The sequence below is a fragment of the Hirundo rustica genome, chromosome 16 (assembly GCF_015227805.2).
Source record: "Hirundo rustica isolate bHirRus1 chromosome 16, bHirRus1.pri.v3, whole genome shotgun sequence".
In the NCBI taxonomy this organism is placed as follows: domain Eukaryota; kingdom Metazoa; phylum Chordata; class Aves; order Passeriformes; family Hirundinidae; genus Hirundo; species Hirundo rustica.
The window spans coordinates 14,344,077-14,371,323 of NC_053465.1; the positions used below are offsets into that span (position 1 = coordinate 14,344,077).

Consider the following 27,247-nt stretch of genomic DNA (forward strand, 5'->3'; position numbering starts at 1 on the left):
TGTCAAAGTTTGTTTTAAAAAGGGGGAGGTGTGTGTAGGGAGGGAAGTGGAGGGTAGATTAAAAATATTACATCTGTAAATGGTAAAGTGCAGTCAGCTGGGAGAGAGAGCATTTTGTACCAGCCTGATCACACAACAGGAGCTGCTTTACTCCCTTTGACAATAATGCTTTTTCCCTCCACTTTTATTCTAGCACCCTCTCAACATTTAACACAGAAAAAAAGTTCAGATGCAACATCAGAAAGTACTGTTCTAAGAACAGGTAAATCTTCCTTTGGAAATGCAGAATGGAGGTGAACTAAATCCTTTATGTTTGGAACTGAAAATGTATTTGTTTGAATGCATATTCAGTGGCCACTAACACACTGGGTATTTTGGGGGTTGGGTAGGGTTTTTTATCATTATTTGTGCTTTGGGTATTGTTTTTGTTTGCTTGTTACATTGTGCTTTGGAAGTCTCCAGAGCCTTGTGGGAGATTCAGGATGGGGTTAAATAAAAAATGAAAAATCCCCAAGGAAGGTTTTAGATATTCAGTGATAAATTGGAGGGACAGAATTTGTAACAATACATTGTGTTTGAATTTGGAGTTTTTCTTTAGGAGAACTAATAAGAGGGGTGTTTCTTTCACTGTACCCTTCTGAGTATAGAAATATGTTCATGCCATGCTGGGAGTGTGCTTTAGAGTTGTAGTCCTTTATTTTGTGTTCAACTTTTAATGCCCCCTCAGCAGTGTTTCAGGATGGAGCCCTGGCAGATGACTTTATGGTGTTGCCATCTATTACCGTGGTGTTTCAGAATCAGCTGTGGGGTGTTTTAAAACAGTCATTCCCAGGCTGAGTAAGGAAAACATATAGATGCGGGCTTACTCATGGGAAGTGCCACTCTCCATCTATTTGCCATCTCTAATCTGATTAGAAATAGAGTTTTCAGAAAGTAAAAATTGTACAAAATTGTTTTCTTTGAATTTCCACTAAGACAAAGGTGGTCATACGCCCTTGTTTTTTTACACTCAACTCATTGCCCTGTGCTGCTGTGACTGTACTGGGGGTTCCTGCTGGGGGAAGCACTGATGCTATCCTTTTTTTGCTGTTGGATAATCTCCCAGTTTAAATTTTGGGTGGGAAGAAAGGTAACTCCTTTCATTGCTTAGTCTGTTCTTCCTTTGTTTCCGAGACGTCTGTTTTTCTCAGATGACGCTATATCCATTTACACTGAAGAGGCTGATGCTCCAACACTGCAGATTCATCCTAGGAGGATAGATATTATCCAATATCTTACTATTTTTTATGCCTCTATTCATTGTGCACACTCTAGCAAACTTTGGGGGCTAAACTGCTGTCAGAGGCAAAACCTCAGTTTGTGTCCCACTGGCGCCAGGTTTAATGGGGGGAATTGAGCTGGGCAATGAGACAAAGCACAGGGAGTTCATCCATGACATTGCAATAGTAATCCCAAAATCTCTGGCAGTTCCTCATGAGAGAGCCTGTGTTTAGGTGTGGTCTTCCCTCTCAACAAAGGATATGGTGGATACGGAGAGAATTAAAAGACAGACAGTAGAAAGACTTGATATTTTATGTGCTGAAAAGGAGAGCCATTTACTGGGGTGAAGACTCCAAAGGAAACCTGACCTGTATGTACAAAATCACTGAGAGCAAACAGGTCGGATGTCTCTTTGCATCATCTCCCCTGAGATACTTTCCAATTCTGTACAAGTGCAATTGGGCTTCAGAAATTTGTCATTAGAAGATTTTGCTGTAAGAGGCAGTGGGGTTAAGGCAAATTTTTATATGCACAATAGAGCCAGATGGGTACTTTTAAGGTTTAAAAATTAATAAAACCTAGAAGATTTAGTAGAAATAAGCTGTCTAAAATGGAAGTTTTAAAAGGGAGAAGAGTGTAGCCAGGGAGTTTCTCTACAGTTTTCTTCCACAGGGCTTTAATTTTTCCCTGTCTTATCTGACTGCAGTGTCCTGAAGGCTGTAATCAGACCAAGCACTTGGCCAGTGTGGTATTTTGTCTTGCTTTGCTTCGAGAAAAGCTTATCCTTGAGGTCTAATATGTGATAAAAAATGTGAGCTAGTCATGCCTTGTCAGCAGGTATGTGTCTCTACAGCAGACTTTAAAATTATCTTTTTCTTTTGTAGAACTTGAGACAAATGCTGCAGTAGTTGCTGGTCAAAGGTAAGGAGATAGTTTGTAGATTCAGAGTAGATATAGCTTTCGTGGGAGGAAGTCCCTTTCTCTTTGCTTAATTGCTCAACCTCTGCTACTGCTTTCCATTTTCTTGGCCATATCCTTTCTTTCCTGCTAAGAAATCAAGCCAGTTGAATGTTCCAAACCATTGCTGAAATGCAATGAACATAAGGTAGCCTTTTCCTTCCTTTGTGCTTTGGGCAAAGTTTCCTCTCATCCTTTCAGGCCTGGATGTCCTGGAAGGGTCTCGACAGTTGCACAACAGATCAAAAGTAACCCCCCTGAACCTGCAGCTTAGCTGTCGTGTAAATGTTTGTTTTCTGAAAGGAAGACTTTCAAAAGTTTGTTCTTCTGCCTTGAGGATTGTTTCCAACAGTTTTCCTCTATTTGCTTAACACTCTGCCAAAACTTGATAAGAAAGTCAGGTAAAATTCATGTTGTCCTGGTTAAGCCATTCAGTAATTAAAAGATATTATTTCAAATGGTTGTGTTCTGTCAGAAGAAAATACACTTTCCAAGATCTACTTGGATGATTCTAAACACCCCAGGCTCTCACTCAGTTGGCAGTGAGAGCCCCTGGGGAGGTTTTTGGCTAATGGTGCTGGCACAGCTGGCCAGGTTTTGGACACTGCCCTCATGGGTGGAGAGACCCCCTAGGCCAGGGGAAGAGGGGCAGTCCCTTGTTGGGTTCCTCAGGAGATAAGGGAGTGCCTTCCTTTGTAAGGGAGGGAATTCAGTACATTTCCTCAGATCAGGAATGGCTCTGAATGGAATATTTAGTCATATTTATCTTCATTTGGATTGATATCTTTCAAAGACAAGCTGAAATTTCACAGTGAGTTTTCTTCAGGGCAGAATTTTTCTGACAAGCTGAAGGTGGGACATTGGCAGCTGAGCAGGTTCTCCAAATGAAGTGTCCTTGTGTGACCATCTCCAAACTCACACAGCAGATCAGATTACCACAAGGGCATTCTCGGGGTTTTTCTGATTGATGCTCTTCTGAGCAAGACTGGAAAAGAAGGAAAGTTTGCAGGCAAACTCGTTCCAGTGATGGCTGATACAGTGGGCAGCTTTGGGCTCCTGGAATTGAACCATACGGGACAAACCTTGATAGAATCACAGATGGTTCTGTTGGGAAGGGACTTTAAAACTTACCTTCATTCCTCCTCCTGCCATGGGCAGGGACACCTTCCACTGTCCCAGGCTGCTCCAAGCCCTGTCCAGTCTGGCCTTGCACACATTCAGGGATGGGGCAGCCACAGCTTCTCGGGACAACCTGTGCCAATTTCTCCCTAAAATCTAATCTAAACCTATTCCCATTTAAAGGCATCCTTTAAAACCTTAGGGGAACCTTGCTACCCATAAACCACTAGGAATACTTTCACTTGGAGTAACTTGATTTCCTCCTATAAAAGAAGGGAAGTGATGTGCTGGTTCCTGTGAGACAATCCCAGCTCTGGATTTAGTCACTAGAATCTGTTAAATTGACCTGTACTAACTGAACTTAGGATGCTGATGCCTGTTTGCTTCCCTCTGGGGGTCCTCTGAGGTAGGTGATTGTTGGTTCAGCTGTCCCAGTTCCATAGGAGACCAGTTTGAGACCTGTTTGGGGGATCCATGATGGCCCATAATACTCCCTTATGGGGAAACAGATTTCAGTATTTATTTTGTATCCAAGATAATCTGCAATCTGTGGTCTCCTCTGCTGTGTGTCCTTCCTTGAGAATGTTTGTCTCTCCTTCCATCGAGAAACTGTTTTATTTCAGGTTTCTGTTACTGAGCACTAAAGTTTGTGTGGTTTGAGTCCTTCCCCTCAAAGCAGGACTTGTCTGAAGGGTGACACTGCACCGAGACCTCTGTCACACACAGGTCACCCTGTGCTGGGTCTTCAGTCTCTGGTTCAGGCACCCCTTCCTGAAATCCTGCAAGTTGTCACCCAGAGGGCCTGAAATAAGCTTTCTTCTTTTCCATGATCAGCAGAATAATTTATTTAGTTGCTTACTTACCTTTGAATTCGAAACATGAGGGAAGTTTAGTTTAAACTTCTGAAACTGCTTAGTCACCAGAAATTGTCTGGCAGTAATGTATTAAGGAGAAAACACTCAAAGCTCAGGGTGAGTTTATAGGGCTAAGAGAGTTAAAATAAAAGAGGAATTTAATTACAAAATGTAGCACTCCCTCTTTTATTGGCTCAGTGGCAAGAAACAGATTTCCACAGTACCTAAAATTATTTTATAGCAGAAAAAGCTTTGTGTTAAAAAAAAAAAAAAGTTTTTGACTTCAGGCTTTAAAACTTGAAGAAAATTTTAAATTTTTTTTTTTTTTTAATATGTGAAGAAATCACTTGGATCAATGGAGTAAATCTTTTTAGCAAACCCAAAAGTTGGCATATTCCCTGAAGAGTTCTTAATTCCTCCTGATGTTCGTCTGCAACTTCAACTCTGTACCCCCATACTGCAGCAGCCTCTAATGTAACCTGTTTGCTTTTCCTAGACTTCAGTAATGGTGGCACCTGTGGAAAACAGAGCAGACAATTTATAATGCATCTAATTTCTTGGTCTTCTAATGTTGAAAATATTCTCTTTGAGGACTTCTCAATTCTGTATCCTCTGATAATTTTTGATAGAAATGGACTATACTCTGGCTTACTCAGGTCATTCTTCATCTGCTAGAACTTCTGGTATCTCTCTAGCATTTCATATCTTCAGTGCTAATAGTCCGGAACTGGTACCTGTGTCGGGCCACACTCCAGCTTGTCTGACTTGCATAGAAAAACATAATTCTTCTCACACTTCATCAGAAATATTTTGTCCCACTTTATTAGTAATGAGACAAAAGAGAATTGTGAAAAGTCTAAAACTCCAAGTAGAAGAAATTCAAGAACAGAGGATTCTGCCGCTTCACAGGAAACTGTAGAGAACGGACAGCGCAAGAGATCCTCGCGACCCTCGTCCGCGTCGGGCACAGCTAAAGGTAACATGCACGGCCACCCTTCCTGGGGAGAGGGCAGCTCCTAACCTGCTTCCCCAGGTGTTTGCCCTGGCAGTAGCTGCCTCGTAACACTGGTTTGCAGCTCGTACACCTTGGGTGTTTTATCTCTAGTTTCAAGGATTTAGCCACAGGTTGGTGTTGAAGCGTTTCCTGACGTCTGCACTGGCAGTAAATCCCATATGAATTCCTCTTTGGTACATCTGTGGAACTTGTTTTCTGCAGCACTCACCACCGTAGTGTTCAGCACCTTGCCTGTTTGAATTCTCTTGGCAGAAATATGTTGCTGTTGGAAGGACCGTACTCAGATCAAAAAGTGACATTTTCCTTTTCCTGAAGCCAGAAAGACACAGGACTTAAGTCTTCCTAAGTGCACGGTCAGCTCTTGCCAAGTCAATTGCCATGGTTGAGGCACGCTCCAGGGGCTGCTGAGATGGCAGCCAGGAGCGTCAGGGAGTGCTGTGTGCTAGCACAGGGCCTCAGCTCTGCTTCACAACAACATCTGAACTCCTGAAGTTATTAACCCATGGCATTAGCAGGTGCTGACGTACCTTACTCCTACCCAGGTTACAGTCTTTAACAATTATGCAGCATTTGTGTGATATGCATGGCCCAGTGCCAGGCTGAAGCTAATTCTGTCAGCTTCTTGTGTTTAAGGGTCAGAAAAATGCTGATGGACCAAAGTTATGCAAGAGAGTAGAGAGAGACCATCAAGAGGCAACATTCGACCACAATTTTAAAGATAATATACAGAACAAAGATGTATTAATATAAAATGATTATAAGAGGAAGTCAAGTTGAATTCAGCCACCATTTTCATACTGGAGGTACTAAAGTGTGATGGTAAGAATATTGTGTTTTCAGAGTTTCAGAGAAGCATTCCAGCTTTACGTCATTGTGCAATGACTCCCAAAGATTACACAGGGAACCTATATGTTCTGCACTTTTGTGACTGCTGAATTTAATTGCATTTACTTCTTGTGGCAGGACTGTGCAGAAGAACCTGAGTCTGTATTGTAAAAATAAATTCTCTTTCATGACTGTGAAAAAAAGTTGGAAAAATGTGAAGCCAGTTTAAAATCCCTGCCTGTGTTTGAGGAGCACTGGAGCGTGTGACCTGCCCCACACACTGTACTGAGTAAACCTAAGGATGGCAACCAGTGACACGTCAAATTCTGGAAATGTGGCAATGGGATAGTGCACCAAATTTCAGTAATGCCATAACTCTCACAGGGGGTTGTGCTATGGAATTCATTTACCTCTGTAAACAAACCCCTTGTTTGTAAATTGTACATCCCAAGCTTCCACAGAGCCCGAGGGCTTTGCTGGACACGTGGGTGCAGTTTGCAGGGGACAGCTGGCAGTGCTGCCTTACCTGTGAGCACACAGCTGCTCCTGAGCTGTGGACAATGAGCCAAACCAGGCTCTGGGGCAGGGGACAGGCTGCAGGTTAGTGAGGTGGCCTCCAGGAGTGTCACCTGGTTTGCCACCATTTCTGGGCCTGCTCTGTTGTAGATTTTAGTGAATCAGAGCTCAATTATTCTGGTTTGGTTGCTCCTATCCTCATTATGTTATCTGTGTCCTGAGAAACCTCCTAATCCATGGTAAAAGGAATGTGGGGCTGGGAGGAGACAGAGAGCCTCTTGAGACAAAAGCTGTTTAAAGTCATTATTGGGGAAAAAAAAATCAGCAGGGGAAGAGAAGCAGACTTTGACCAGATGGAGTAGGAACTTGGTTGCTAAACCTCAGGAAGGAGCAGGCAGAAGGGTCACTGTGAGAGAAGAGCACACAGGGAGGGTCAGCTCTGTCTGGCACACTCCGGGGTGCAGGGTTTGGGGAGGTGCTGGTGCTGCTCCCAAGGGACTGAGATGGCCTGAGTGCTGCTGGCCCATTCCTCTGCCCAAACACGGAGCCTTGAGCAGCAACAAGGGTGGCAACAGCTGGTGCTGAAGCAGCTTCAGAGTCAGCCCTGCTGCTTGGAGGGCTCCAGGCTGGAGTCAAGCCTGTGGGGATGTTTCACTTCCAAAAACTGGTACTGTACTGGTGTTTTCCCTTTTTGGAGTACTTTTCCAGCAAAGGCTGCTTTTAGCATTTACTGTAGCTTTGAGTTTGTTTAATTGTGAAATGCTGATTGTTTTTTCTCATTCCACATGTAACAGCTGTGGAGTTGTACTGCTGCTGTTCTAATTTTAGATCGGCTTGGAAATTTTTTTCCCTTTTGACTCTTAAAATGCACACAGCTGCAATAGTTTTTGGAAAACATTATGAAGAGCCAAAGAGACATTGCCAATGTTTAAAATCACATTTTTAAAAAGATCTAAAGATGCAAATGCCCTTGGTCCTTACTCTTGTTTCGAAATGGAAACTTAGTGCCTTGGTAAGTGCACTGGCCATGCAATCTGCTGTCGCCGTGGCCCTGCAGGTGTTAACATTTGCGTCTTTTTGCATCAGCTGTGTTCCTGTGACTCAGTGTACACTGCAGAGACTTGTTTTCTAATGACTTTCCAAGAGCTCAGACAACTGGGTTGTTAACTGCCATGGCAGGCTCCAAAACACCTCCCTGAGTGATTGTGTAGCACCGACTCCGCGGCTCCTGGGGCTGTGCTTCCTCCTGTGGCACCTGGGGGCTGGCACTTAGGGGACAGTTAAAAACAGTTGGCTCTTCTTTCAAAGGCTGTTCTGTTAGGTTGGCATCAATGTCCAGCTCACGCCACCGGTGTCCCAAGGGCAGCTTGGGCTGACGGCCCAGGGGTGTCACAGCTGCTCAAGAGTCAGTCCCAGTGCTGGGGAAATCCTGCTCTCCACAGGTTTCCGCTCTGGTTTGAGTTTGGAGAAATGACAGGGCAATCTGTGCCCCTCTGGGGAATGGCTTACCGACTGCGTATCCATGCTTTTTTTCTTCTCTTGATTTCAGAAACGAGTGCCAGTGCAATGCAGTCAAAAAGAAGAAAATCCAAGTAAATTACTGCATGGAAACATGAGACTTGTAAATGAGTATGAATTTACCAATAGCAATTTTGAGCTGTGATTTTTCTTTTCTAAATAAAATTCTGTACAGTAAGTCATTTTAATATTATACTGTTCCAAATAAATGACTTTTTTTCTAAAAAATGGATAAATAGATATAAAAACCGGGTTCTTCAAAAACCCCCTGGATTTGAAAAGTGAAGTCAGGGTTAGCACATTAGGGTAATGTGTTTGTATGAAATGGAAGGGGAGGGGAAGACAATTGTAAATTTATTTGTTTCCACTTTTCATAAACAAGTTAGAATACAGGGTTGTCATTTTTAGGTATTAAAATAATGTAATGTGCTGTTGTTTCAGTACTGTATGTGAATAGCAGTCAGAGGGTTTATAAACAAACCCCGTGTTGTTTGGAAATGTAAATAATTTTATTATACAGTAGATCTGATGTATTTGTTGTAGAAATGGACCAGTGAAACAAAAAATAAATTTAAGGGTTTGTATAATGTGGAATCCCTCACGCTCTAAATAAATGTTCTTGTCCTATAAATTGGGTTGAATTATTATTAGCAATAACAGCAGCATCATTCCAAGCAGGAGGATTGGAGGGATTATTTAGAGCTCCAAGCCTGCAAGCTCCTTATCTGTAGCTTCATCGAGGTATTTGTTTAACCACAAACAAATTAACTGCTGCAGCTGTTCCTGGAAAGCAAGGGAGAACGGGAAGGGCACCCTGCTGCCCCTGGGGCTGTGGAGGGAGCAGAGGAGCCCCGGCAGCCTGGGGGGTGCTCACAGGGAACAGGCAGGGAAAAGGCCCAATTCCACGGGGTAAAGGCTTCTGCCCGGCAGCAGCCTGGTGTCCCTTGGTCTGCCATCGGCTGTCCCTCTGCTGCCATCGGCTGTGCTGCCATGGAAAGTAGGTCAGGCTCGCTGCTCCTGGGAGCTGTGGGGAGAGCCCGGAGCCTGAGCTCTGTGCACACACATTGCCACCTCTTCTCTTTCTTGATGAATTTGAAAAATAATGTATCTCAAAATGCTGATTAAATAGAAGTTGTTATGAAATAGAAGTTGTCGGCTTTTATAATCACAGGAATTAGCTATTTGTGCACAAGGTAACAGGCACTGAGTGAGGCCGATGTCACAGAATCATTGGGGTTGGAAAAGTCCTTTAAAACCATCAAGTCCATCTGTTCCCCTAGCACTGCCAAAGCCACCACTAACCCACGTCTGCAGGTGCAGCATCCACACTTTTTTAAAATCCCTCTAGGAATGGGGACTCCACCATTGTCCTGAGCAGCTGCATCAGGACTTGACAACCCCTTCCATGAAGAAATTTTCTCCAATATCCAACCTGAACCTCTGCTGGTGCAGCTTGAGGCAATTTCCTCTCACCCTGTCCCGTGTTCCCTGGGAGCAGAGCCTGACCTCACTGAGCTTCCCCAGCTCTCTCAGCTGCTCCTTGTGCTCCAGCCCCTTCCTTAGCCCCGTTCCCTTCTCTGGATACACTCCAGCCCCTCAATGTCTTTCTTGCCATGAGGGCCCAAAACTGTCCCCAGGATTGGAGGTGCCTCACCAGTGCCCAGCGCAGGGGACAGTTGCTGCCCTGGTCCTGCTGCCACACCATGGCTGATGCAGGCCAAGTGACATTGGCCTCTTGTCCATCTGGGCACACCAGGTTTTCGTTCAGCTGCTGTCACCAACACTCCCAAGGCCTTCCCCACCAGGCAGCTTTTCAGGCACTCTTCAGTGTCTCCATCCTCCCTGCCAGAGTCTCCCTGCTCCATGTCCCTGCTCAGGCACAGCTGATGTGAGTATCGGGAGCCCCTTTATCTTTGCTGGGCCCCTGCTCTCTGTTTGGGCTCACCCTGCTCTGTGCTTGGCCTCGCTGCTCCTGTTGCTGCTCAGGTTGGGTGGGAAGCTTTGGAGAATGAAGACAAAGTCCATGAAACTGGAAAGTCTTCACAGAAAAGGTCCACACACCAATAAACCAGGGGAAGAGAGGGGATGTGCTTCAGTTTGTGGGAAATACACTGTGGGGAGCAGATAAGCTTGAGGTCAGGATCACCATTTACAGGGACATGGACCTTGGGAAAGAAGAACTGCAAGATCCTATCACTAGGAAGAAGCCTTGGAAGGAGCAAAGGGCTCCTGTACCGGTCTGAGCAGTGCTGGACTTCGGCTCACAGTCGAGCCCTGGGGGAGAGCTGAGTCAGGCTATGGGCAGGGAGGGCAGCCCATGAGGCAGGGAAGTGATTGCTCCCCTTGGCATTTGGGGATCTGGAATGTTATCACCTGGTTTCCACCTCCCACCCAACCACAAGATAATGTAGAGGATAATTTAGAGGAGACACAAGAGAGGGCCACCAGGATAGCCTGAGGCTGGGACACCTGGCAAAAAGGAGATATTGAGGGGGATGGGCTCCATTGCTCTTCGTGCTCTGGAGAAGATGGAGCCAGGATTTTATAGAGATGCGAGCTGGGAGAAAGGGATGGGCACCACCAGGAAAAGCGGAAAGAGAGGAGGTTCTCACTGAGCAGAAGAAACTATTCCCTCTGGGATGAAGTGGCAGGATCTCTCTCTTTGGAGAACTTCAAGCATTGGCTGAACAAAGCCCTGTACAATGTGGTCTGAATTCAGTATTTACCCTGCTGTGAGCAGGATGTTGGACTGAACCTGCTGAGCTCCATCCATGCCAAATAACCCTAGGCTTTTTCTCCAGCTACCAAATTTGATTTTCCCACAAGAAGTTTTATCAAAGCCATGAAAGTTCACTCCCAGCTATTTTCTTTCATTCCCAATATCTAACCTAACGTTTCTTTGAAGTGCTTTTCCCAGCAGCTGGGGGATCATCAGTGTCTCCTCGGCTTGGCTCTGCTGGAGGAGCTGGCACAGCCACTGGGCTGGGCAAGCCCTGTCCCACCCCTGCCCAACCATGTCTCCTCTCATCTTGGGTATCTCCTCTCAACCTACTCCTGTGGCCAACCACCCTTCCATTGAAAAGCATATTCTTATGTTTAAGTGAATTTTTTTTTTTTCCCTGAACTTCAATTTGTGCTTCTCACCCTGTCCCTGCACTGAGAATGTTCCAGTTCTGTTTTCTGCACTCCCCCCATCAGCAATCTGCACACAGGGCAGGATCTCCCTGAACCTCCTCCAAGCTGGGCAGTCCCAGCTCTCAGACTCTCCTCCAAGCCCTTAACCACCTTGGAGGCATCTCTGAGAACATCTCACAGTGTGCTTGGAGAAATAGCTGATGCTGCAGAGATTGGCTGATCTGGGATTTTCTCAGGGCAATCGACATCTGCTTTAGCTCTGTCATTATCTGTGGAGTTGTAAGTGGGGAGGGGAAAAAAATCCAATCCAACCCCTCAGCCTGTGCCATCCCCTCTCCTGTGTGTCCTTGTCTTCAAAGGAGATGTTTTTCTGTTACTTGTCTCTCACACCACCGACTTTTACAAGCATTTTTTAAAAACCAAAGCATTTTGCAGACAGATTTACTTGCAGGCTTTAGAGGAATACACGTAAAATAGATTTTAAATATATATATATATATATATTTATTATTTCTTGGGATTTTTCTTTATATTAGAGGGGTTTTTTCAGTCAAGAGACAGTATTACAACCTAACAACCAAAACCAGGTTACACACACACAGGCACACTACACAATATATCCCAGGCAGTCCACACAGGGCAAATGTTTACACAGTGTCCTACAAGGAGGAGACACCCCTTCCCTACGAGCCCTGCTTACACCAACTGAACACAAAACACACAAAAAGGACGGATTTTGTTAGCTTCAGTTCCAGACGAGGTCTCAGTCCTACAGCACAGGTGATGTAGAAAACGTGGGGCTGTTTTTTCCCTCTTCTCCGGGATCCCCAGTGGCGGCTGTGCCACGTATAAGGCGTCCGGCCCGGGGTGGGAGCTGCTCTGCCCAGGCTGCCCTGGGCACAGGGCGGGAGGGCACCCGAACATTCTCTGGGGCATTTTAGGGAAGGCTTAAGGCAACCTTTCCAACCATGGAACAGCCATCTGTCCTGGTGCCCGTCTGTCCTGCTGCTCCTGCTTGCTCTCCAAATGTGGCCCGGTGAGCAACTGGGGTTTAGAGCTCTTCAAAGCTGCCGAAGAGATTTAGTATATCCAAAATGCTAAACGGAGCATTCATTCTCTTGGGCCTCTCTGAAAAACCCCCGAGTGACTTTGAAAACAACAGAGAAACACAGAAATATCAAAAACTGACTCCCTGGTCGCCTCTTGCATAGGACTTGTAACTGCAGTTCAGTGATTTATTCAAGTTCTGTAATTCTGTTAAAAAAAGATGCCAAACGATGAGAAAGGGTGAAGGCACGTGTACAGGCAGTCCCTCATGGGAGAGGGTCACGTGTGGCCATGAGTTTTCCAAGCAGATGCCAGGGGTGTACACATACAGATAGAATATTGCAGTGCTCGGTGGCTCTGTACAAGCACAGTTCTGACACAAGAGGAGATTTTACTGGTTCACTGCTACACCTGGTGCTGCTTCCTGATCCCCAGACTTCCTGAAGCATAAAGCTAAGGATAGCAATTGAGACTTGGGCACAGCTGCTCATGTCTCCCCAGCAAGGGTACGTGAGGTGAATGCAAAAGAGCAGAGGAGCTTTGGGTCCCCCTGTGCATCCCATTTTTAAGCTACACGTGGAATTTACTGCGCTGTTTTCACCTCCATTTGCAGAGAATAAAATCTTCCCCCTGCCACCATGTAATGAAATAGGGTCAGAGTGGAAGGCAGAAGGATTTTCAGGTTTAGCTACAACAGAATCAAAGCTTTGCAGCTCTTTTTGTGCTCTGGTGCATGGGGCAGCACCCCTGCATAAAATATGGGGTTGGTAAAGCAACTCCCTTGCCAGCCCAGGAGGTGTCACCCAGGTGTCAGGGAACACACCTGGGTGCCCCCACTCTGCATAGAAGAACTGAAACGACGATCACACGTCAGAGCCACCTTTGCTCATCATCCTCATTATGGTCATGGGTTTAGTCAATGACTCAGAACTTTTCAAGAAGAAAAAGAAAGGCTGATGGAAATGCATTGATGGAGGATGGAACAGGGAACCTGCCCAACCACGTCCAGCTGTCCAGAGCCCACGGCTGGTGAGTGCTCTGGGATCCTGGAGATGAGCAAGGAGAAGGTGGCATCTCCAATAGGTCTGAGGACACCTCCCAGCAAAGAAGGGATTCTTCAGGCAGGCAGAGCCTTTCCCACAGCTGCATCCAGCTCCTACAGCCACATTCAGGAAAACTGTGGCAGCCGCTCCAGCAATGGGAATGGGACGAGGACGGAGCCCATGAGGACAACAGGAGATTATTGACTTTGTATGGAGCAGATCTGAGAGATGGAAAGCTCCACCTTGAAGAAGACAAGCCCTGAGGGGGATCAGCCCCTTTGAAAGCCCATTCCTGTCCCTGGTGGGTCTGCCTGTGGCAGTCACCTGGGAGAAACGGAGGGAGGGAGGGGCTGCCAATGCCATGGGTTGTCCCTCCTCAGGCTCTGGTCCCTGCCAGCAGCTGTGCTGAGGAGGTCACCACAGTCCAGTGGTGGAGAAGGGCTTGGGGGGAAGCTCTGAGAAGCTGGGGGGATGCTGGGCTGCTGGTGCTTTCCCTCTGCCACCAGCAGCTATTGCTGAGTGCATGCAGCGAAGGAGGAGCAGCAAACTGGAGGCTGGGAGTGGTGGCAGCTGACGATCCCTGGTGGCTAGAGTCCCCAGAGCACCAGCTGGACATGGATGGCCTCTTGTTTTAACCCAGAGACTCAGGAAGACTCAAGGACTGCCACCAGCCATTCCCAGGGCGGTGGGGCTTAGCGTGGCCTTCTGAGATATGCTGAGAACCATTTCTCTTGACTTGAGGTGACCTATGTCTTCTTACTTTTTCCTAATTATTAGATGTTTGATCTTTGGAGACTCGCTTGTTTTTCAATAAATTCACACGAAGTTTAATTTCCACTTTATGCAGGGCAATGGAATTGATACTGATCCAGAGGGGCAACTGCAAAGCTGTGGGACTCAAGCTTGGAACCGCATTGGAGTATTTTTTCATCTTTTTTTTTTCTTGCTGGTGTGGTAAGACATCTAAGTGGGTTATTTTGCTCCCCCCAGTAGAGCTGAATAGAAGAGGAAAAAGTAGTACTATGATGTACATGTAAAATTATTGATTAGAAACACACCTAAAGAAAGAATATTCCCACAGCAGTGATGTTTGGGATGAGCCATGCATTTATGTGATCCACAATGAGAAGGAAACATGGACTGCCATGGAAAGAATTGTTTTCCTTCCAGACCAAGCTTTTGGAGCAGAGTTTCTTAGAAAGAGCATTTGTGAATGCAAGTTTCAGAGCAACAGGTGAGGAGGACTTTTGCCCCTACTCCCCTGGCATCCCTCCAGCCTTGCAGTGCCAAGCAAGAGCCAGAATTCAGTGTGAGAACTTGGCAGTGGCTGCCAGTGAGGGGTCCTGAGTGTGCTATGGCCACAGCCTGTCCTTGCCCAGTGCAGCAAACACGGCCTTGGGGCCCTGGGGGCCCTGATGCGTCCCAAGAGTGGCACTTCTCCAGCAGGACTGTCCCTCCTGGTCCCATCACACTTTGGGGGTTCATCCCTCATGCTGGGACAGGGCAGCCAGAGCAGAACCAGGCAATCAGATGCAAATCTTACTTGGAGAAGATCTCTGCACCACAGGAGCCATCGGTGGTGAGAAGATTCTGTCCCCCATAAGGAGTCTCACGAGCTCCAGCCATCGCTGAGAGCACTGCCCCAGCCTGTCCCAGTGCTCTGCTGCCCCCGAGCCTGTGAGTCCAGTACGGGGCTGGGAAGCTGAGCTGGGGCTGAGCCAGCTCAGGTGTCTGAGCCCGGCACCGACACGCTGCCCAGCAAAGCTGGCAGCTACTGAACAGGGATTTGCCCAGATCTCTCCACAGGGTGTTCTTCCCCTTTTTATGCTTTCATTGCAAGAAATACAAAAATTTCTTTCAGTTGCCTGCATCACCATTTCTCCAGGTGATCATTTCGATGGCTTCCCCTATCCTGGCTGTCTCCTGATCCCAGTGATGTGGTGGGTCAGGCTGTAACACACAGCTCTGCTGCACCTCTCAGACCCTCGGAGGCTCAGTGCTGAAAATCCGTATCTGGTTGTTCACAAGCCAGTCTGAAAAGGGACCGGCCACATTCAGCCATAAAGGTGAATTTTAAGGGCATGAACAAATGAAGGGTGGCTGCAGCCCAGAAATGATCTCACCATGAATGGCCACAATTGCTTTTCCACACAGGAGTGTCAGAGCATCCTGCAGCTCCTGCCACCACCACATGCTGCCACAGGCCCATGTGCCAGCATCCCAGAACCAAACCCCACATTCTAACAGAGAAGCCTGGGAAAAAGACATTTTTAAAGACCCCAGCAGATTAGTTTGTCCCTGAGTCCATGCTGTAGTTTCCCCCCGACACAAGCACAGAAAAGAAAGCAAAATTCACCCCACCTGTTCCAGCAGGACCAGCCCAAGAGCTCCCTGCAAACCAGAATCTTCCCATCGGAAGCACCACACAGCCCATCACAAATACTGGGTGCAAAAAAACCCCCAAAGAACCCCTAAAAAAATTCAACCCCAAAACAAGCTACTTAACACCCAAACTGGGCTGTGAAATATCTACACATGCAAATGGGTGCACACACAGGAAGTTCTGGTTTTAAGCACCTTTCATTTGTTTTAAGATTTGAGGAGACAAAGAACCTCAGTGAAAAGGGGTTTTTCTTGCTCTGGCAGCACTGGGCAGGAGGCCTGGGACCAGGCCAGGCCTTGTGCTTGCTGCTGGGCAGGAGCAGAACACTGCAAGTCTTCTGCAAAGCACAGCTGGGCTGGAGCACAGGGAGGGTGGGTCACACTGGCGGCGACAGTCGCCTTGCAAGATTCGTGTTAGGTGTTAATACATGGCAAGAGTGCAAACAACAGAGGGGATTTCCAGGAGCTCATTTGCTGTGGTGTGACCCACCAGAGGCTCAAGGTCTGGATTAATCTCTTCATGAAAACATTATTAATAATTTATTAATGCTTTACAAACATACTCTGGATATAAAGTGTGATAATAGTTCTGCTGCAACTCCTGCGCTGGCTGGGCACAGAGTGATGAAAGACATCTCAGACTGGCACGGAAAGAGTTTGAATTTGCTTCTGAAAACCAGGACAGAGGAAGAAGATCACCTGTTTGAAGTGGGCACTGGGGGCTGGTGACAGTACCAGGCTGAGACAAGTCCCCCAGGAACACGGCCAAAGGGCTTCTGGCTCACAGCAGATGAGAAGGGAGCACAGGAGGATTTCCAGGAGGGATTTCTCCTGGGGTGCCATTTCCAGCAGTTGGGCAGGCACAGGAGAGCCTGGCAGGTGAGACATGGCAGGATCTGCCTCGGGGCCACTGGTCCCCCTAGCCTGTTCCTCTAGGAGCTGCAGAGGGGGCAATGGGGTCACAGCCAGCCTCGGATTTCTGGAGTGCTCAGGAGGGACTGGAAGCAACTCAGATGTGCAGGAGGAGAATTTGTAGTGGAGACCAAGCTGGGGGCTGGACAGTGCTCGGCCTCTCCACTTCTTGATGTGTGTTGGGGCTGGAGAGAAAACACTTCCTGCAATGCTGCTTCCAGGGGCACGGGAAGAGCAGGATGGGAAGGCAGCACCTCATCAGACACCTGGGAAAGCTCAGGCTCAGCCCCTACCTGCTGTCCCAGCATCTGTGCCAGTGTCCCTGCACATGCCCTGCTCCCAGTCCATCCCAGGCATCACTGCAGGGGAAAAAAAAGGCATTGAGTGTGAAGCCCAGGAAGTCAAAGGATGTAAACGCTCTCCTGGAGTCAGGAGATGTCAGTCTCTTCACCAAGAAGACACCAGGGACGGAACAGGGTGATCTCAGTGTGGTCTCAGGCTTGGTGAGGGACAGAGGTTGCCACAAGGCCCAAGGAGGATGGGGCAATGCCGAGGGCACGGAGTTCCCCACTCTGTGCTTTTGGGAGTGCCGAGGCAGTGGAGTGAAGGGGAAATGCTGCAGCTGAGCAGCAGCAGCTGGATACTGCAGACCAGGCTCCCTGGCCCAGAGCTAGGGGCTGTTGCTACTAAGAAGGTTCATTTTGGCTTTAATCTCATTAAAAGAATTAATAACTATCAGCTGTCTCAGCTTGGGCTCACCACAGGTCCCCGGCTGATATTAAGGGATGCAACATGGTGAGTGGAAGAACCTCCGGTGAAATCAGAATTTTCTAGAGTGTTGTGGGGGTATTTCTTGTCTCAGAGGGTGGGAATCCAGGCTGTGAGCTGGCCACAAGCAAGATGCTTTCCCAGAGCACAGGGTCCAAAACCAGTTCCTAAAAGGAGTGAACTGGGGGCAGATCAGCAAATTTCTGCTGGATTTGGAGCTGGTGCTGGAGTCAGTGAAAAGCCTGGACCGTGTTCTTCCAAAGGCAGAAGGAGTCTATCACAGAGAGAGGAGGGATTTGCATTAAAAATTAGCATCACCTAGCAGTGGAATTTGGCTCTTCATGGGAAAGGATGCCATTTTTAGGGGGGAAAGAAGATGCTTCTGTTACAGCTCCTGTTGCAGCAATCCTCCCACTCAGGCCTCCCCCATCCTGACACATTGCAGTGACTCCCAGATCCATCACTGTCCTTACTTCAGCCTCTTCCCTCTGGCCTCCTCTTCAGCATCTCTTCACCACCACGGACGTGCTTTGACCACCTCAGGGAAGCTGTGCAGATCGCTGCCTCCTCTCCCCTCCTGGGGAGTGACACCAGGCAGACAAAACTCCTCGGCTTAACAGTGCCTCTTCTGAGTGCAAGGTACAGAGAGAAATATATACACACACATATACAGGCGTATCCACAGGGATACAGGTGTGGTGGGGCGGGTGACTGGCTCCAGGAGGAAGGGGCTCGCTCAGATGGGACCACCAGCCACGGTGATGCCACCCCAGGCTGGCCACCTTTCCTGGCACGGTAACCAAGGGCTCCGGTGCGGCGCTGGGACGGTGCTTTGATTCCTGAGATTCCTTTTAAGGTTGATTTTAAAAAAACACCATGAGGCACCAGGAGCTATCTGGCTGACCCGGCCACGGAGATTCCACCGGCGCTTTCAACCACAAGCCCTCTCGGGACTGGCAGTGGGGGGGTTATCTTATCACGGTAAAAATGTAGCTAATAAATCAAGGAGGGAGTAGAGTATTTGCTGGTTTTGCAGGGCAGAAGCATTATTTAGTGTCATCGATGAGATTTTCCTAAAATCTTGTGGCTTCATTGCTCCTGTCATTCCTGCTCGGCGTCTCTGTGACATCCCAGCCAGGCTGCACACGGAGTCATGATGTGAGGAAAGGCACTGATGTCACAGGCTTGTCAGGACAAACAGGTTTCACCGGGAACAGGCGGATTTCAGGATTTCACTGGGAACACCGATTTCCCAAGCGAAGGCCGTCGAGGCTGCCGGGGAGGGCTGGCGCGGCCTTCCACGCCGGCGGCTCCGGGGGTCGCGGCCCAGACGGCATCGAGGGCGAGGGGCGAGGTGAGGGGCGAGGTGAGGAAGATGCGGAGTGCGGGCCAGGCGTGCGGGCGCGGGGCGCGGAGCGAAGCCGCCGCCGGGTCCCCGATGTCCGCGGGGGCCGCGCTCCCGGGGCCGGGGCCGGGGCCGGCCGGGAGGAGCCCCCGGGCAGCGGAGCGAGGTCAGTAGTTGCAGTGGCGCTGGCAGGGCTGGTGGACGAAGGCGCCCGGGAGCTGCTTGGCGCGGCGGGGCGGGCGCTGCCGGGCCCGGTTCTGCCGCTGCAGCGCCTTCTGGCCCAGGCGGTGCCGCTCCGCACACTGCTTGGCCCGCTGCGCCCGCTGCGCCTGCCCCGCCTTGTCCAGCGCCGCCGCCTTCGCCGCCAGCGCCCGGCTGTGCTGCAACGCCGGCGGCTCCGGCCGCGGCTCCGGAACGTCCCTGCGGAGACAGCGGGGTCAGCGCCACGGCCCCGCCCCGGCCCGGCCCGGCAGGCGGCTCCGACCCCCGGCCCGCACGGCCCGCCCCGGAGCGGCTCGCCCGCCCCCGCCGCCTGCCCGGGGGAGGGATGCTCCAGCAACGCCCGAAAAATCCAACCACCACCGGGAACCCCACGCTTAAGTCCCTTGAGCCTGGTCTGTCTCCATCCCACTGTGATCCCTTTGGAGCCTTGGTTAGTCTTGGGCTCCCTTTAGCCCTTCTCTGTCCCCTCCAGCACTGAGGAGCTCCCGAAGCTCTGGACATCAAGCTCTGGCCCTCAGGGAGATTTTGGAAAGAGAGTAGTCCTGAAGGAATGGTGTCACCTAGACAGGAATGGTGTCCACTAGCCAGGACCAGTGTCATCTAACCAGGAATGGTGTTCTCTAGCCAAGAATAGCGCCTCCCAACTAGGAATGCTGCCCTCTAACCAGGAGCGGTTTCTCCTGTTCTGGAGCAGGGCTCATCCCGAATTCTTACTCCTCCTCTGCCCCGCTGAGGAGCTCTAGGGGAGGTGTTGGAGGGCTGGGACTGAGGGGACAGCAGGGACCCCACGGCACAGTGGCAGCCAGGGCTTGTCCCACAGAAGTCGGGCTGAGCATAGGCATGCTCCGGGTTTATCCTGGGGGCTGCTGGGCTGTGGAGAGCAGCCCTGGAGGGAGGGCAGAGCTCCAGGATGTGGCCTCAGGAATAGGTGTGGAGGGCTCCAGCCCACAGGCCTGGGGGGAAAGGAGCCATTTTGGGCATTTCTGTTTAATTTCCCCACCACTAAGCTGGGGTTTGGGGCAAGGAGAAGCTGGTGGTGTCCCACTCCCCACAGCTGTGGAATACCCCCGTGCTGGGCCAGTCTGGGGCCAGGTGGGGAATTGAGAGGGGGCTGCAGCACCCTCCTCCCTGGGGGACCTAGGGGTCTTCAGGGGGCCACTGTGCCCACAGGTCACCCTGTCCCATTGGGTTTGCCTTGCTTGGGCCATACCTATGCAAACCCCCAGTGTAAGCCCTGCCTGGAAAACCCCCCGGACAGGTGGCACTGGCATTGGCAGGAGCGGCCTTGACACAGGTGGCTGTGCCAGGAGACCCTGCTAAGGGCAGGGGAGATGAACACAGCCCTCTCCCACCACAGCCCAGTGCCAAGCTCATGTCCTGCAGCCATGGCCATCCAAATATGCTACTGAGACACCTTTAGCAGAGGATTTTGGGACACGGGGGCTGCCAGCCGTGCATGGGGCCAGCTGGGGCACCCTGCCAGATATGCAGGGTGTTCCCTGAGGCGGGCGTGAGGACACGGATGTCCCCCACTGCCTCACTATGTCCACGGGTGAAACAGTCCTGGGTGTAGGTGGGGATGACCAGGACTGACCATCCACCCCCGGTCCCTCATTGGCTGCTGGTTCCCCAAACAACCTCAGAGTGCACTCACTCTGCAGCATCGTCCTCGGGGCCCTCCCCATCCACCTCGAGGGTGCTGGTCACGTAGACGGACATGCTGGGGTGCTCGATGAGCAGGTCCTCCATGGGGCTGCTCCCCACGCCGTCGGGGCCGGGCTCCTCTGCAGTAAAACAGGGGGGAGGGGTGACAAACCAACTCTCGTCCATCAAGCAGGGACCGGCCGGAGCCGGGGAAGCGGCCGGCGGCGGTGGCGGACCGGGAGGTGTCGGGCGGGGTCGCACCGAGCGCCCGGTACCGCCAGCACCCGGGCGCCGGGCGGGGCCGGGGCGGGCACGGCTGCCTGGGGGAGAGGGGGGTGCAGAGCCATGCGGGGCACAGCGGGGACACACACACATACCATGTACAGTGGGGAGGGAGGGAGGGAGGGGGAGAGAAAGGGGCATCGTTAGTGCGAGAGACACACACCGCCACCACACCGCTCCGCCCGGGCCCGGCGCCGCGCCCCGGCCAGAACCGCCCGCTCCGGGGACCCGGCGTGGGAACGGCTCTGCTCGGACAAGCTGAACCACGGGGCCGGGAGACTAGCAAGGTTCACTGCAGTAGTGGGGGTTTTTTTCCTTCTCAAAAAGAGACAGTAAGTTCAGGCAGTGAAAAACGCTCCTTTCCCCGTTCTGATGGCACCTGAGCGGGGCCGAGCCGGGCCGGGGGAACGCCGACACGCCTGTGCTCACAAACACCGCCCAGCGCTCCGCAAACATGGAAACCAAGCACACACAGAGTGGAAAAACAGTCCACACCTTTTCTCTGGAAGAAATCATGGGAATAAATTCTTCAGCAAACGTTTTCACTGTGCCTTCAACTCCAGCCTGTCAGAGGCCAAATTTTGAGTGGCTGATTCAGAAGCTGACACCCTCCAGCCTCCTTTGCCTTCCCTTCCTCATCTCTACCTGGCAACAGCACCCGGGGCCGGTGCTTTTCTAGGCTGTGCTTGGAACTACTGGTGCTGTAATGGGGAGGGAGCATGCACCAAATGTGGGGATGCCCACACCCATTCCCAGACTCATCGGGGGATTTGAGGGAACTGGGGAGGGGGGAGGCAGTGCAGTGTCTATATGGACCCTGCAGCTGGGTGAGGGAGCAGGAGGAAGCACACATGAATCTGTTCTTGCGTGGAGAAACACAGAGCATGGGGCTGGGTATTGCTGGCTCGGTGCATCCCCAGCTCCTCCTGCAGCTGATGCCCCAGCCCAGGGCTTAAGACAGGCCACAGTTGGCCTTGCAAACACGAGAATGTCTTTCTCCAGGTCAGGGGATATCAGTCTATTAATAGTTGTTGACATGCCAGGCTGGAGATTGTTTGTCAGCCTGGAGACAGCCACCGAGCCCGGCTGGAGCAGCGCTCCCACAGCAGCGGTCTCTGGGCACGGAGAGCGAGGGACTGCCCTGTGCCCATCCTTTGCCAAGGTGGATTTTAATATCGCAAAGCAGTATTTTGGGATCCCCAAGTACCTCTGTGATGCAGCCACATCCTGGGAAATGCTCTTTGCTCTCTCCCTGGGTGCTGAGCAGGACCAGGCTAAGCAAGGGAGCAAGAATAGCATCAGAAACATCCCGGGAAGGTCTGAGTAATTCGGGTGCACTTTGCAGCACAGGGAGCAATGACCAGGCTGACAGGGGCTGAATCCAGAGGTTCTCTAAGTTGCCTCTCTGCTGCTGGGAGGGAGCCAGGCTGGGAGCTGCTGCTGGCCACCACAGCTCCAAGGGGAAGGGTGGAGTCTCTGGGTTTGGTTCTTGGAGTGTTTGGTATAACTCAAGCCCCAGAAACAGGGCTGAAAGTGAATCCCTCACTGCTCAGGGACAGCTGTGGGAACAGACTGCAGCTGAATTAGCAGTGGCGTGGCATTCACTGGCAGACGTTGCTGGAAGCCAGCGCTGCACTGAGAGCCGAGGCACTTCGCTGGAAAAACACGGAAGTGTTTTGTGCCAGAGTCAAGCCCTGGTCCCCTCTGAGCCATCTGCAGTCTTGACCCAGGGATCAGGGCACAGCATAGCGTTTGTCAGGCTGGGGAAGCTCCTGGCTTTTCCTGGCATGCTTTAGGCTCACTGCACCTGCTGCCAGCTGCATGCCCACTGCTCCAGGGACCTTCTTGAAAGAACCCCCTGCCATGGCACTGCCCCGACCCTCCCTGGATGGTCACCTGAATACCCAGAGGACAGGGAAGCCTCCACAGCTGCCCATGCCCACACCACCCATCACTTCCAGCAGCTCTCCACAGTGCTCCCACAAGGTGTGGGGCTGGCCCTCTCCCCCTTCCCAGTCTTGTCCCTGCTTTGGTCACCTCTCCAGGTCACTGCATATGGGAAAAAAACCCTAACAAATAACTCAAATCACAAAAACAAGCATGGGGAACAGGCAGGGAACATCTGCTCAGAGACCTGCTGCCTGTAAGAGGGAGGACAAAACTCTCCTAAACCTGCAGGTCTGTGGTCCCCTAAGCTGGGGTGTCACAACCAACCAGGGGCCACAAAAGCAGAGCACGGCCACCAGGAACTCCTGCACAGGCAGGAGGGTTTGTCTCTGACTGCTGCTGGACTTGCAAAGAAATGTCGTAAAAACATCATTGCAATTGGCTGAGTCATCAATCTACAAGAGAAACTCCCAAGGTCTGAACAGAGCTGGAGAAGATATGCACAGGAGGAATTCAGTCTGCCTGGTTAGTGTCAGACAGGGCTCTGATGGCTCTGGGTACAGGCCCTGTGGGCTCTCTAGGTACAGGCACCTGGTGCCAGACATCCCTTGTGCTTGGCATGGGCAGGGGGAATAATTTGGGAAGATAACCCCCATGGAGCCGAGATTTACTCCTCTCAAATGATCCAAACATGGCCAGATCCCTGGTGGCACATCCCCAGGTGGGACAAGCAGGCACCACTGCCACCTGCCCTCACATGGGGACAATCTCACCCCCCCCACCAGCACCCCAGGACTAGGGTCTCCCAGGGAAACAGGCTCCTTGTTTGCTTTCAGCAGGGGCAGGGCAGGGAGCAGCTGATCTTGGCTCTTCCTGGAAAAGTGCTGTCCAGGGCACAGCTCAGCCAAGGCCATGGCAGTGCCACAGCCAGTGGTAGAGCCTGCCAGGGCTGAGTCCCCCACCCCACCGACCCCTGTGGGCAGGATCACACCAAAACTCTGGGTGATCTCCCTGGCTGGTGCCTTGCCAGGGTCCCCTTCTGGCATGGAGGCACCTGGAGGCTTCTGGGCAGCAGCAACACCAGCTGGAAATACTGACGCTGCTCCCTCGCTGGCAGAAAGTTGAGAACCATCACCAGGAGAGGAAAGGAAAAAAGGAGGAGCAGGTCAGGGGCTGCTGCAGTGACCACAGGCCTGGGCACCGTGGGCAGAGCATGGGGACCAGAGGAGAAAAGATGAAGGGTAGAGCTGTTCCCATGTGGTGTAAGCTCATCTGCTGACATCTCAAGGGTTTGCCCAGCTCTGGAGAGACAAGGTGCAGCACAGGCTGTGGGAAGCCGGTACTATTGCTTTCCTCACCTGCAAGATCAATTATGAGCCAGCCATCCTCCTCCTCCTCTTCCTCGACAAAGGGTTTGGGCTCCTCCAGGCCCTCTGGCGTGTTGCTGTCACTGAAGAAGAGGCTGGTGAGACGCTGAAACATGGTGGGGAGTGGTCCAGCAGGATGGACAGGGAGATAGAGCTACTGCTGGGCACCAGCTTCCAAGCACAGACAGAGAAGATATGGGCAGGGAAGGGAAAAAGAGCCCTCGAGGTCTCAGTGACAGAGGTGTTTGGCTGCCAGAGAAATCAGAGCTAAGTGCTGTGCAGCGCAATTGTGAGGTTCTTCACTCGGCTTCAGTGCAAAGGCCTGTAAAAGGGAGAGAAAAAGGAACAGCACATTAAAACAGGCTGGCAGTGTGGCCCTCCTGCATCCCAGGGGCTCGGATGGGCTCAAGGGGACAGCAAAAAGGTGACTCTGATCTGTGCCATGGGCTGTCCCAGCTGGTGTTGTATCTGAAAGCAACAGAGAAGGGCTGGGTGCCTGTGCCCTGCAGCCCCCACCTGCATCAAGCCCCCCATTGTGTCCCCGTCCTCATGGGTGGGGTGTCCCAGGAGACCCATCTCCAGGAGCTGGCAGGGACAGAGCAGACACTGTCCCTAAATCAGGCAAACATGCCAAGTTCCCCACAGCAGGCAGGGCGAGGACAGCATTGTCACAGAATCCCAGACTGGTTTGGATTGGGAGGGGCCTTAAAGGCTCATCTCATTCCACTCCCCTGCCATGGCCAGGGACACCTTCCACTGTCCCAGCCTCCTCCAGGCCCTGTCCAACCTGGCCTTGGACACTTCCAGAGATGGAGTAGTCACAACTTCTCTGGGCAACCTGTGCCAGAGCCTCCCCACCGTCAGGGGTTACAATTCCTTCCCAATATCCAAACTATCCCTGCCCTCTCCCAATGGGAAGCCATTCCCTTGTCCTGTCTCTCCAGTCCCTTTTCCAAAGTCCCTTTCTAGATCCCTTGGAGCCTCTTTAGGCCCTGGAAAGAGCTCTAAGGTTCCACTTCTCCAAGTGAACACCCCCAGCTATCCCAGCCTGTCTGAGTGCTGAGGGACTCCAGCCCTTGGAGCACCTTTGTGGCCAGCTCTGGACTCACTCCAGCAGCTCCACATCCTTCTTATGCTGGGTCCCCAGGGCTGGAGGCAGCTCTGCAGGGGTCTCACCTGAGTGGGTAGAGGGGAAGAATCCCCCTCCATCTGCTGCCCACACTGAGGGGACAAGCCCAGGGTGCTGTTGGCTCTCTGGCTGCCAGCACACACTGTTATTCACATCCAGCCTCTCATCCCAGCCATTTGTGGGTCTCTGCTTTACCTCTGCTCAGCTCATCACTGTTTTATCCCTGGGAAAGCAGATTCCCTCTAGTGTGGGGGGAGTTCAGCACTCATTAATTTCATTAATGACTGCCAAGCTCCTGCAAGGCACAGGAATGGCAGCCAAACAGTGCTTTGTGTTGTTTGTGTGTCTCTTGGTCTAGAGACATTAAAAGGGCATTAAAAGGCCACAGAGTGGCCATCAGGAGCTCAGTGCAGTGAGAGGGAACAGCTGGGTGCTGCTGTGCTTGGCACACTGATGTGGGTGCATTTAAAGTGTAAATCCCCATTTCACAGCAAAGCCCCAGTTCAGGGCCCTGTCAACCAAGGGGCTGTGGAGCTTGAGTGATCCTCCGCCCAGGGGAAATTCCATCTGCTCTAGGCAGGGTGGAATGGGCAGGTACAGGAGGCACCACGTGTCCACACACAGCCCAGTTCTCCAGCAGGTCAAGTTCCAGCTCAGCCCTGCTGCCCCATGAAGTGGCTTCCTCAGCCCCAGCACCCTGGGAAGGTGGCTGGCCTGGGCACTGCAGCTCTGGGGCTCAGGTACTCTTTAATTCATCCCTGTGGGATGGCAGTGCCTTTTGCAGTCTCTCAGATGCTAAGGGAACAACAACATCTGCTCTACAATGCAGAAAAGGAGAAATCAAAGGAGCCCTTCCCCTGGATGGGATCCCCTGGACCTCAGGGGCTCTGATCTCTGACACTTCCAGATGCAGAAGGGAGTGATGGAGCACGAAGCAGCCCTGCAACACCCAGCTCTCCCTCCCTGGCATGGCCAGGGCAGCAGTGTGACACTACCTGTCCCCCAGAGCAGGTCTCAAGTCCCTGGTGACTTCAGTTGCCCCAGAGGCACAAGGCAGGCCATGAGCCACAGCCATGCCTCACTGCAGACTGTAGTGCTTCCCACTCACTCTGCGATGGCTCAGCTGAGGCTCGTGGAGCCTCTCACCAGGGAGAATAGGAGAGAGTTCACCAGGGAGAACTCTGCTCTGTGTCCTGACAGGGTCTCTGGCTTCCCTGGAGGCACTGAGCAGGGAGGGTTTGGGCACTGAGACATGACAGAGTTGCTCCTCTGACCCCACAACCACCACAGCCATTCTGTTACCCTCCAGTGCTATCAATTAAATCAGCCAGACACCTCCTTTACCTGGATCATTAAAGCATAATATAAGTTAGGGAAACAACACAAAGAGGAGCTGGTGCCCAGCTGGGCTTTGAATGGACTCTGGCATGCTCCACGCCCAGCACAGTGGGAGTTCCTTCCCATAGGATGTCCATGTGCATCCATCCCCACCGGGCCAGGCTGGCAAAGGCCACCCTGGCCAGCCCTGAGGGCCGTGGCACACAGCCACAGCTCCATCCTGCCAGCTCAGCCTGGAAACCTGGCATCAGCCTGAGCACTCACTGACTTATATTATAAGATATTTACTGACTAATAAGTCAGTAAATATCTTATAATATGACATGACTAATAATTTTTAAGAAGTTTATTAAATATCTAATTGTGCAGAAACTCCACAGCTCCCAGTCCCCACTGGTGATGTCCCAGTCTCCACTGTTTGCTCGTCCCCAGGTGCCCGGGCAGGAGGGACCGGGGCAGCTCGTGGCAGGTACAGGGATCACAGAGGGACGGTCCCCAAGACCACCACGGCCCTGGCTCAGTGTGAGGCTAGGAGTGGCTTCATGTGCTTTTTGAGCTGGGGCATTGCCAGGCTGGCAGAAGTGCTGAGCCAAAGCCGACCCCAGCGTCACCAGGCAGATCCTCAGGATGACACAAAGGGCTGGGGACAGCAGGGCCTCCTGTGCTGTGCCCCAAGCTCACC

General features: G+C 51.3%; 2 protein-coding genes across 5 annotated transcripts in view; one reads left to right on the forward strand and one right to left on the reverse strand.

Moving 5' to 3' along the window:
* Positions 1-8,695, forward strand: part of NCOA6 (nuclear receptor coactivator 6) — a 43,880-nt gene extending 35,185 nt beyond the window's left edge. For both annotated transcript variants that reach the window (XM_040080266.1, XM_040080267.2), the window contains exons 13-16: positions 194-262; positions 2,145-2,181; positions 5,018-5,166; positions 8,096-8,695. In XM_040080266.1, coding sequence (XP_039936200.1) covers positions 194-262; positions 2,145-2,181; positions 5,018-5,166; positions 8,096-8,142 — 302 coding nt within the window. In that variant the 3' untranslated portion in view covers positions 8,143-8,695. The remainder of the gene's footprint in view (positions 1-193; positions 263-2,144; positions 2,182-5,017; positions 5,167-8,095) is intronic.
* A 2,982-nt stretch (positions 8,696-11,677) lies between these two features.
* TP53INP2 (tumor protein p53 inducible nuclear protein 2) overlaps positions 11,678-27,247 on the reverse strand; it is a 46,713-nt gene continuing 31,143 nt past the window's right edge. Inside the window, exons 2-4 of one of the 3 annotated variants that reach the window (XM_058422659.1) lie at positions 24,090-24,420; positions 20,573-20,702; positions 11,678-19,116 (exon numbers count right to left, since the gene is read on the reverse strand). In XM_058422659.1, coding sequence (XP_058278642.1) covers positions 18,864-19,116; positions 20,573-20,702; positions 24,090-24,213 — 507 coding nt within the window. In that variant the 5' untranslated portion in view covers positions 24,214-24,420 and the 3' untranslated portion in view covers positions 11,678-18,863. Of the gene's footprint in view, positions 19,117-19,266; positions 20,883-24,089; positions 24,421-27,247 lie in introns of those variants that run through there. The other 2 variants (XM_058422658.1, XM_058422660.1) reach the window with 2 other exon arrangements.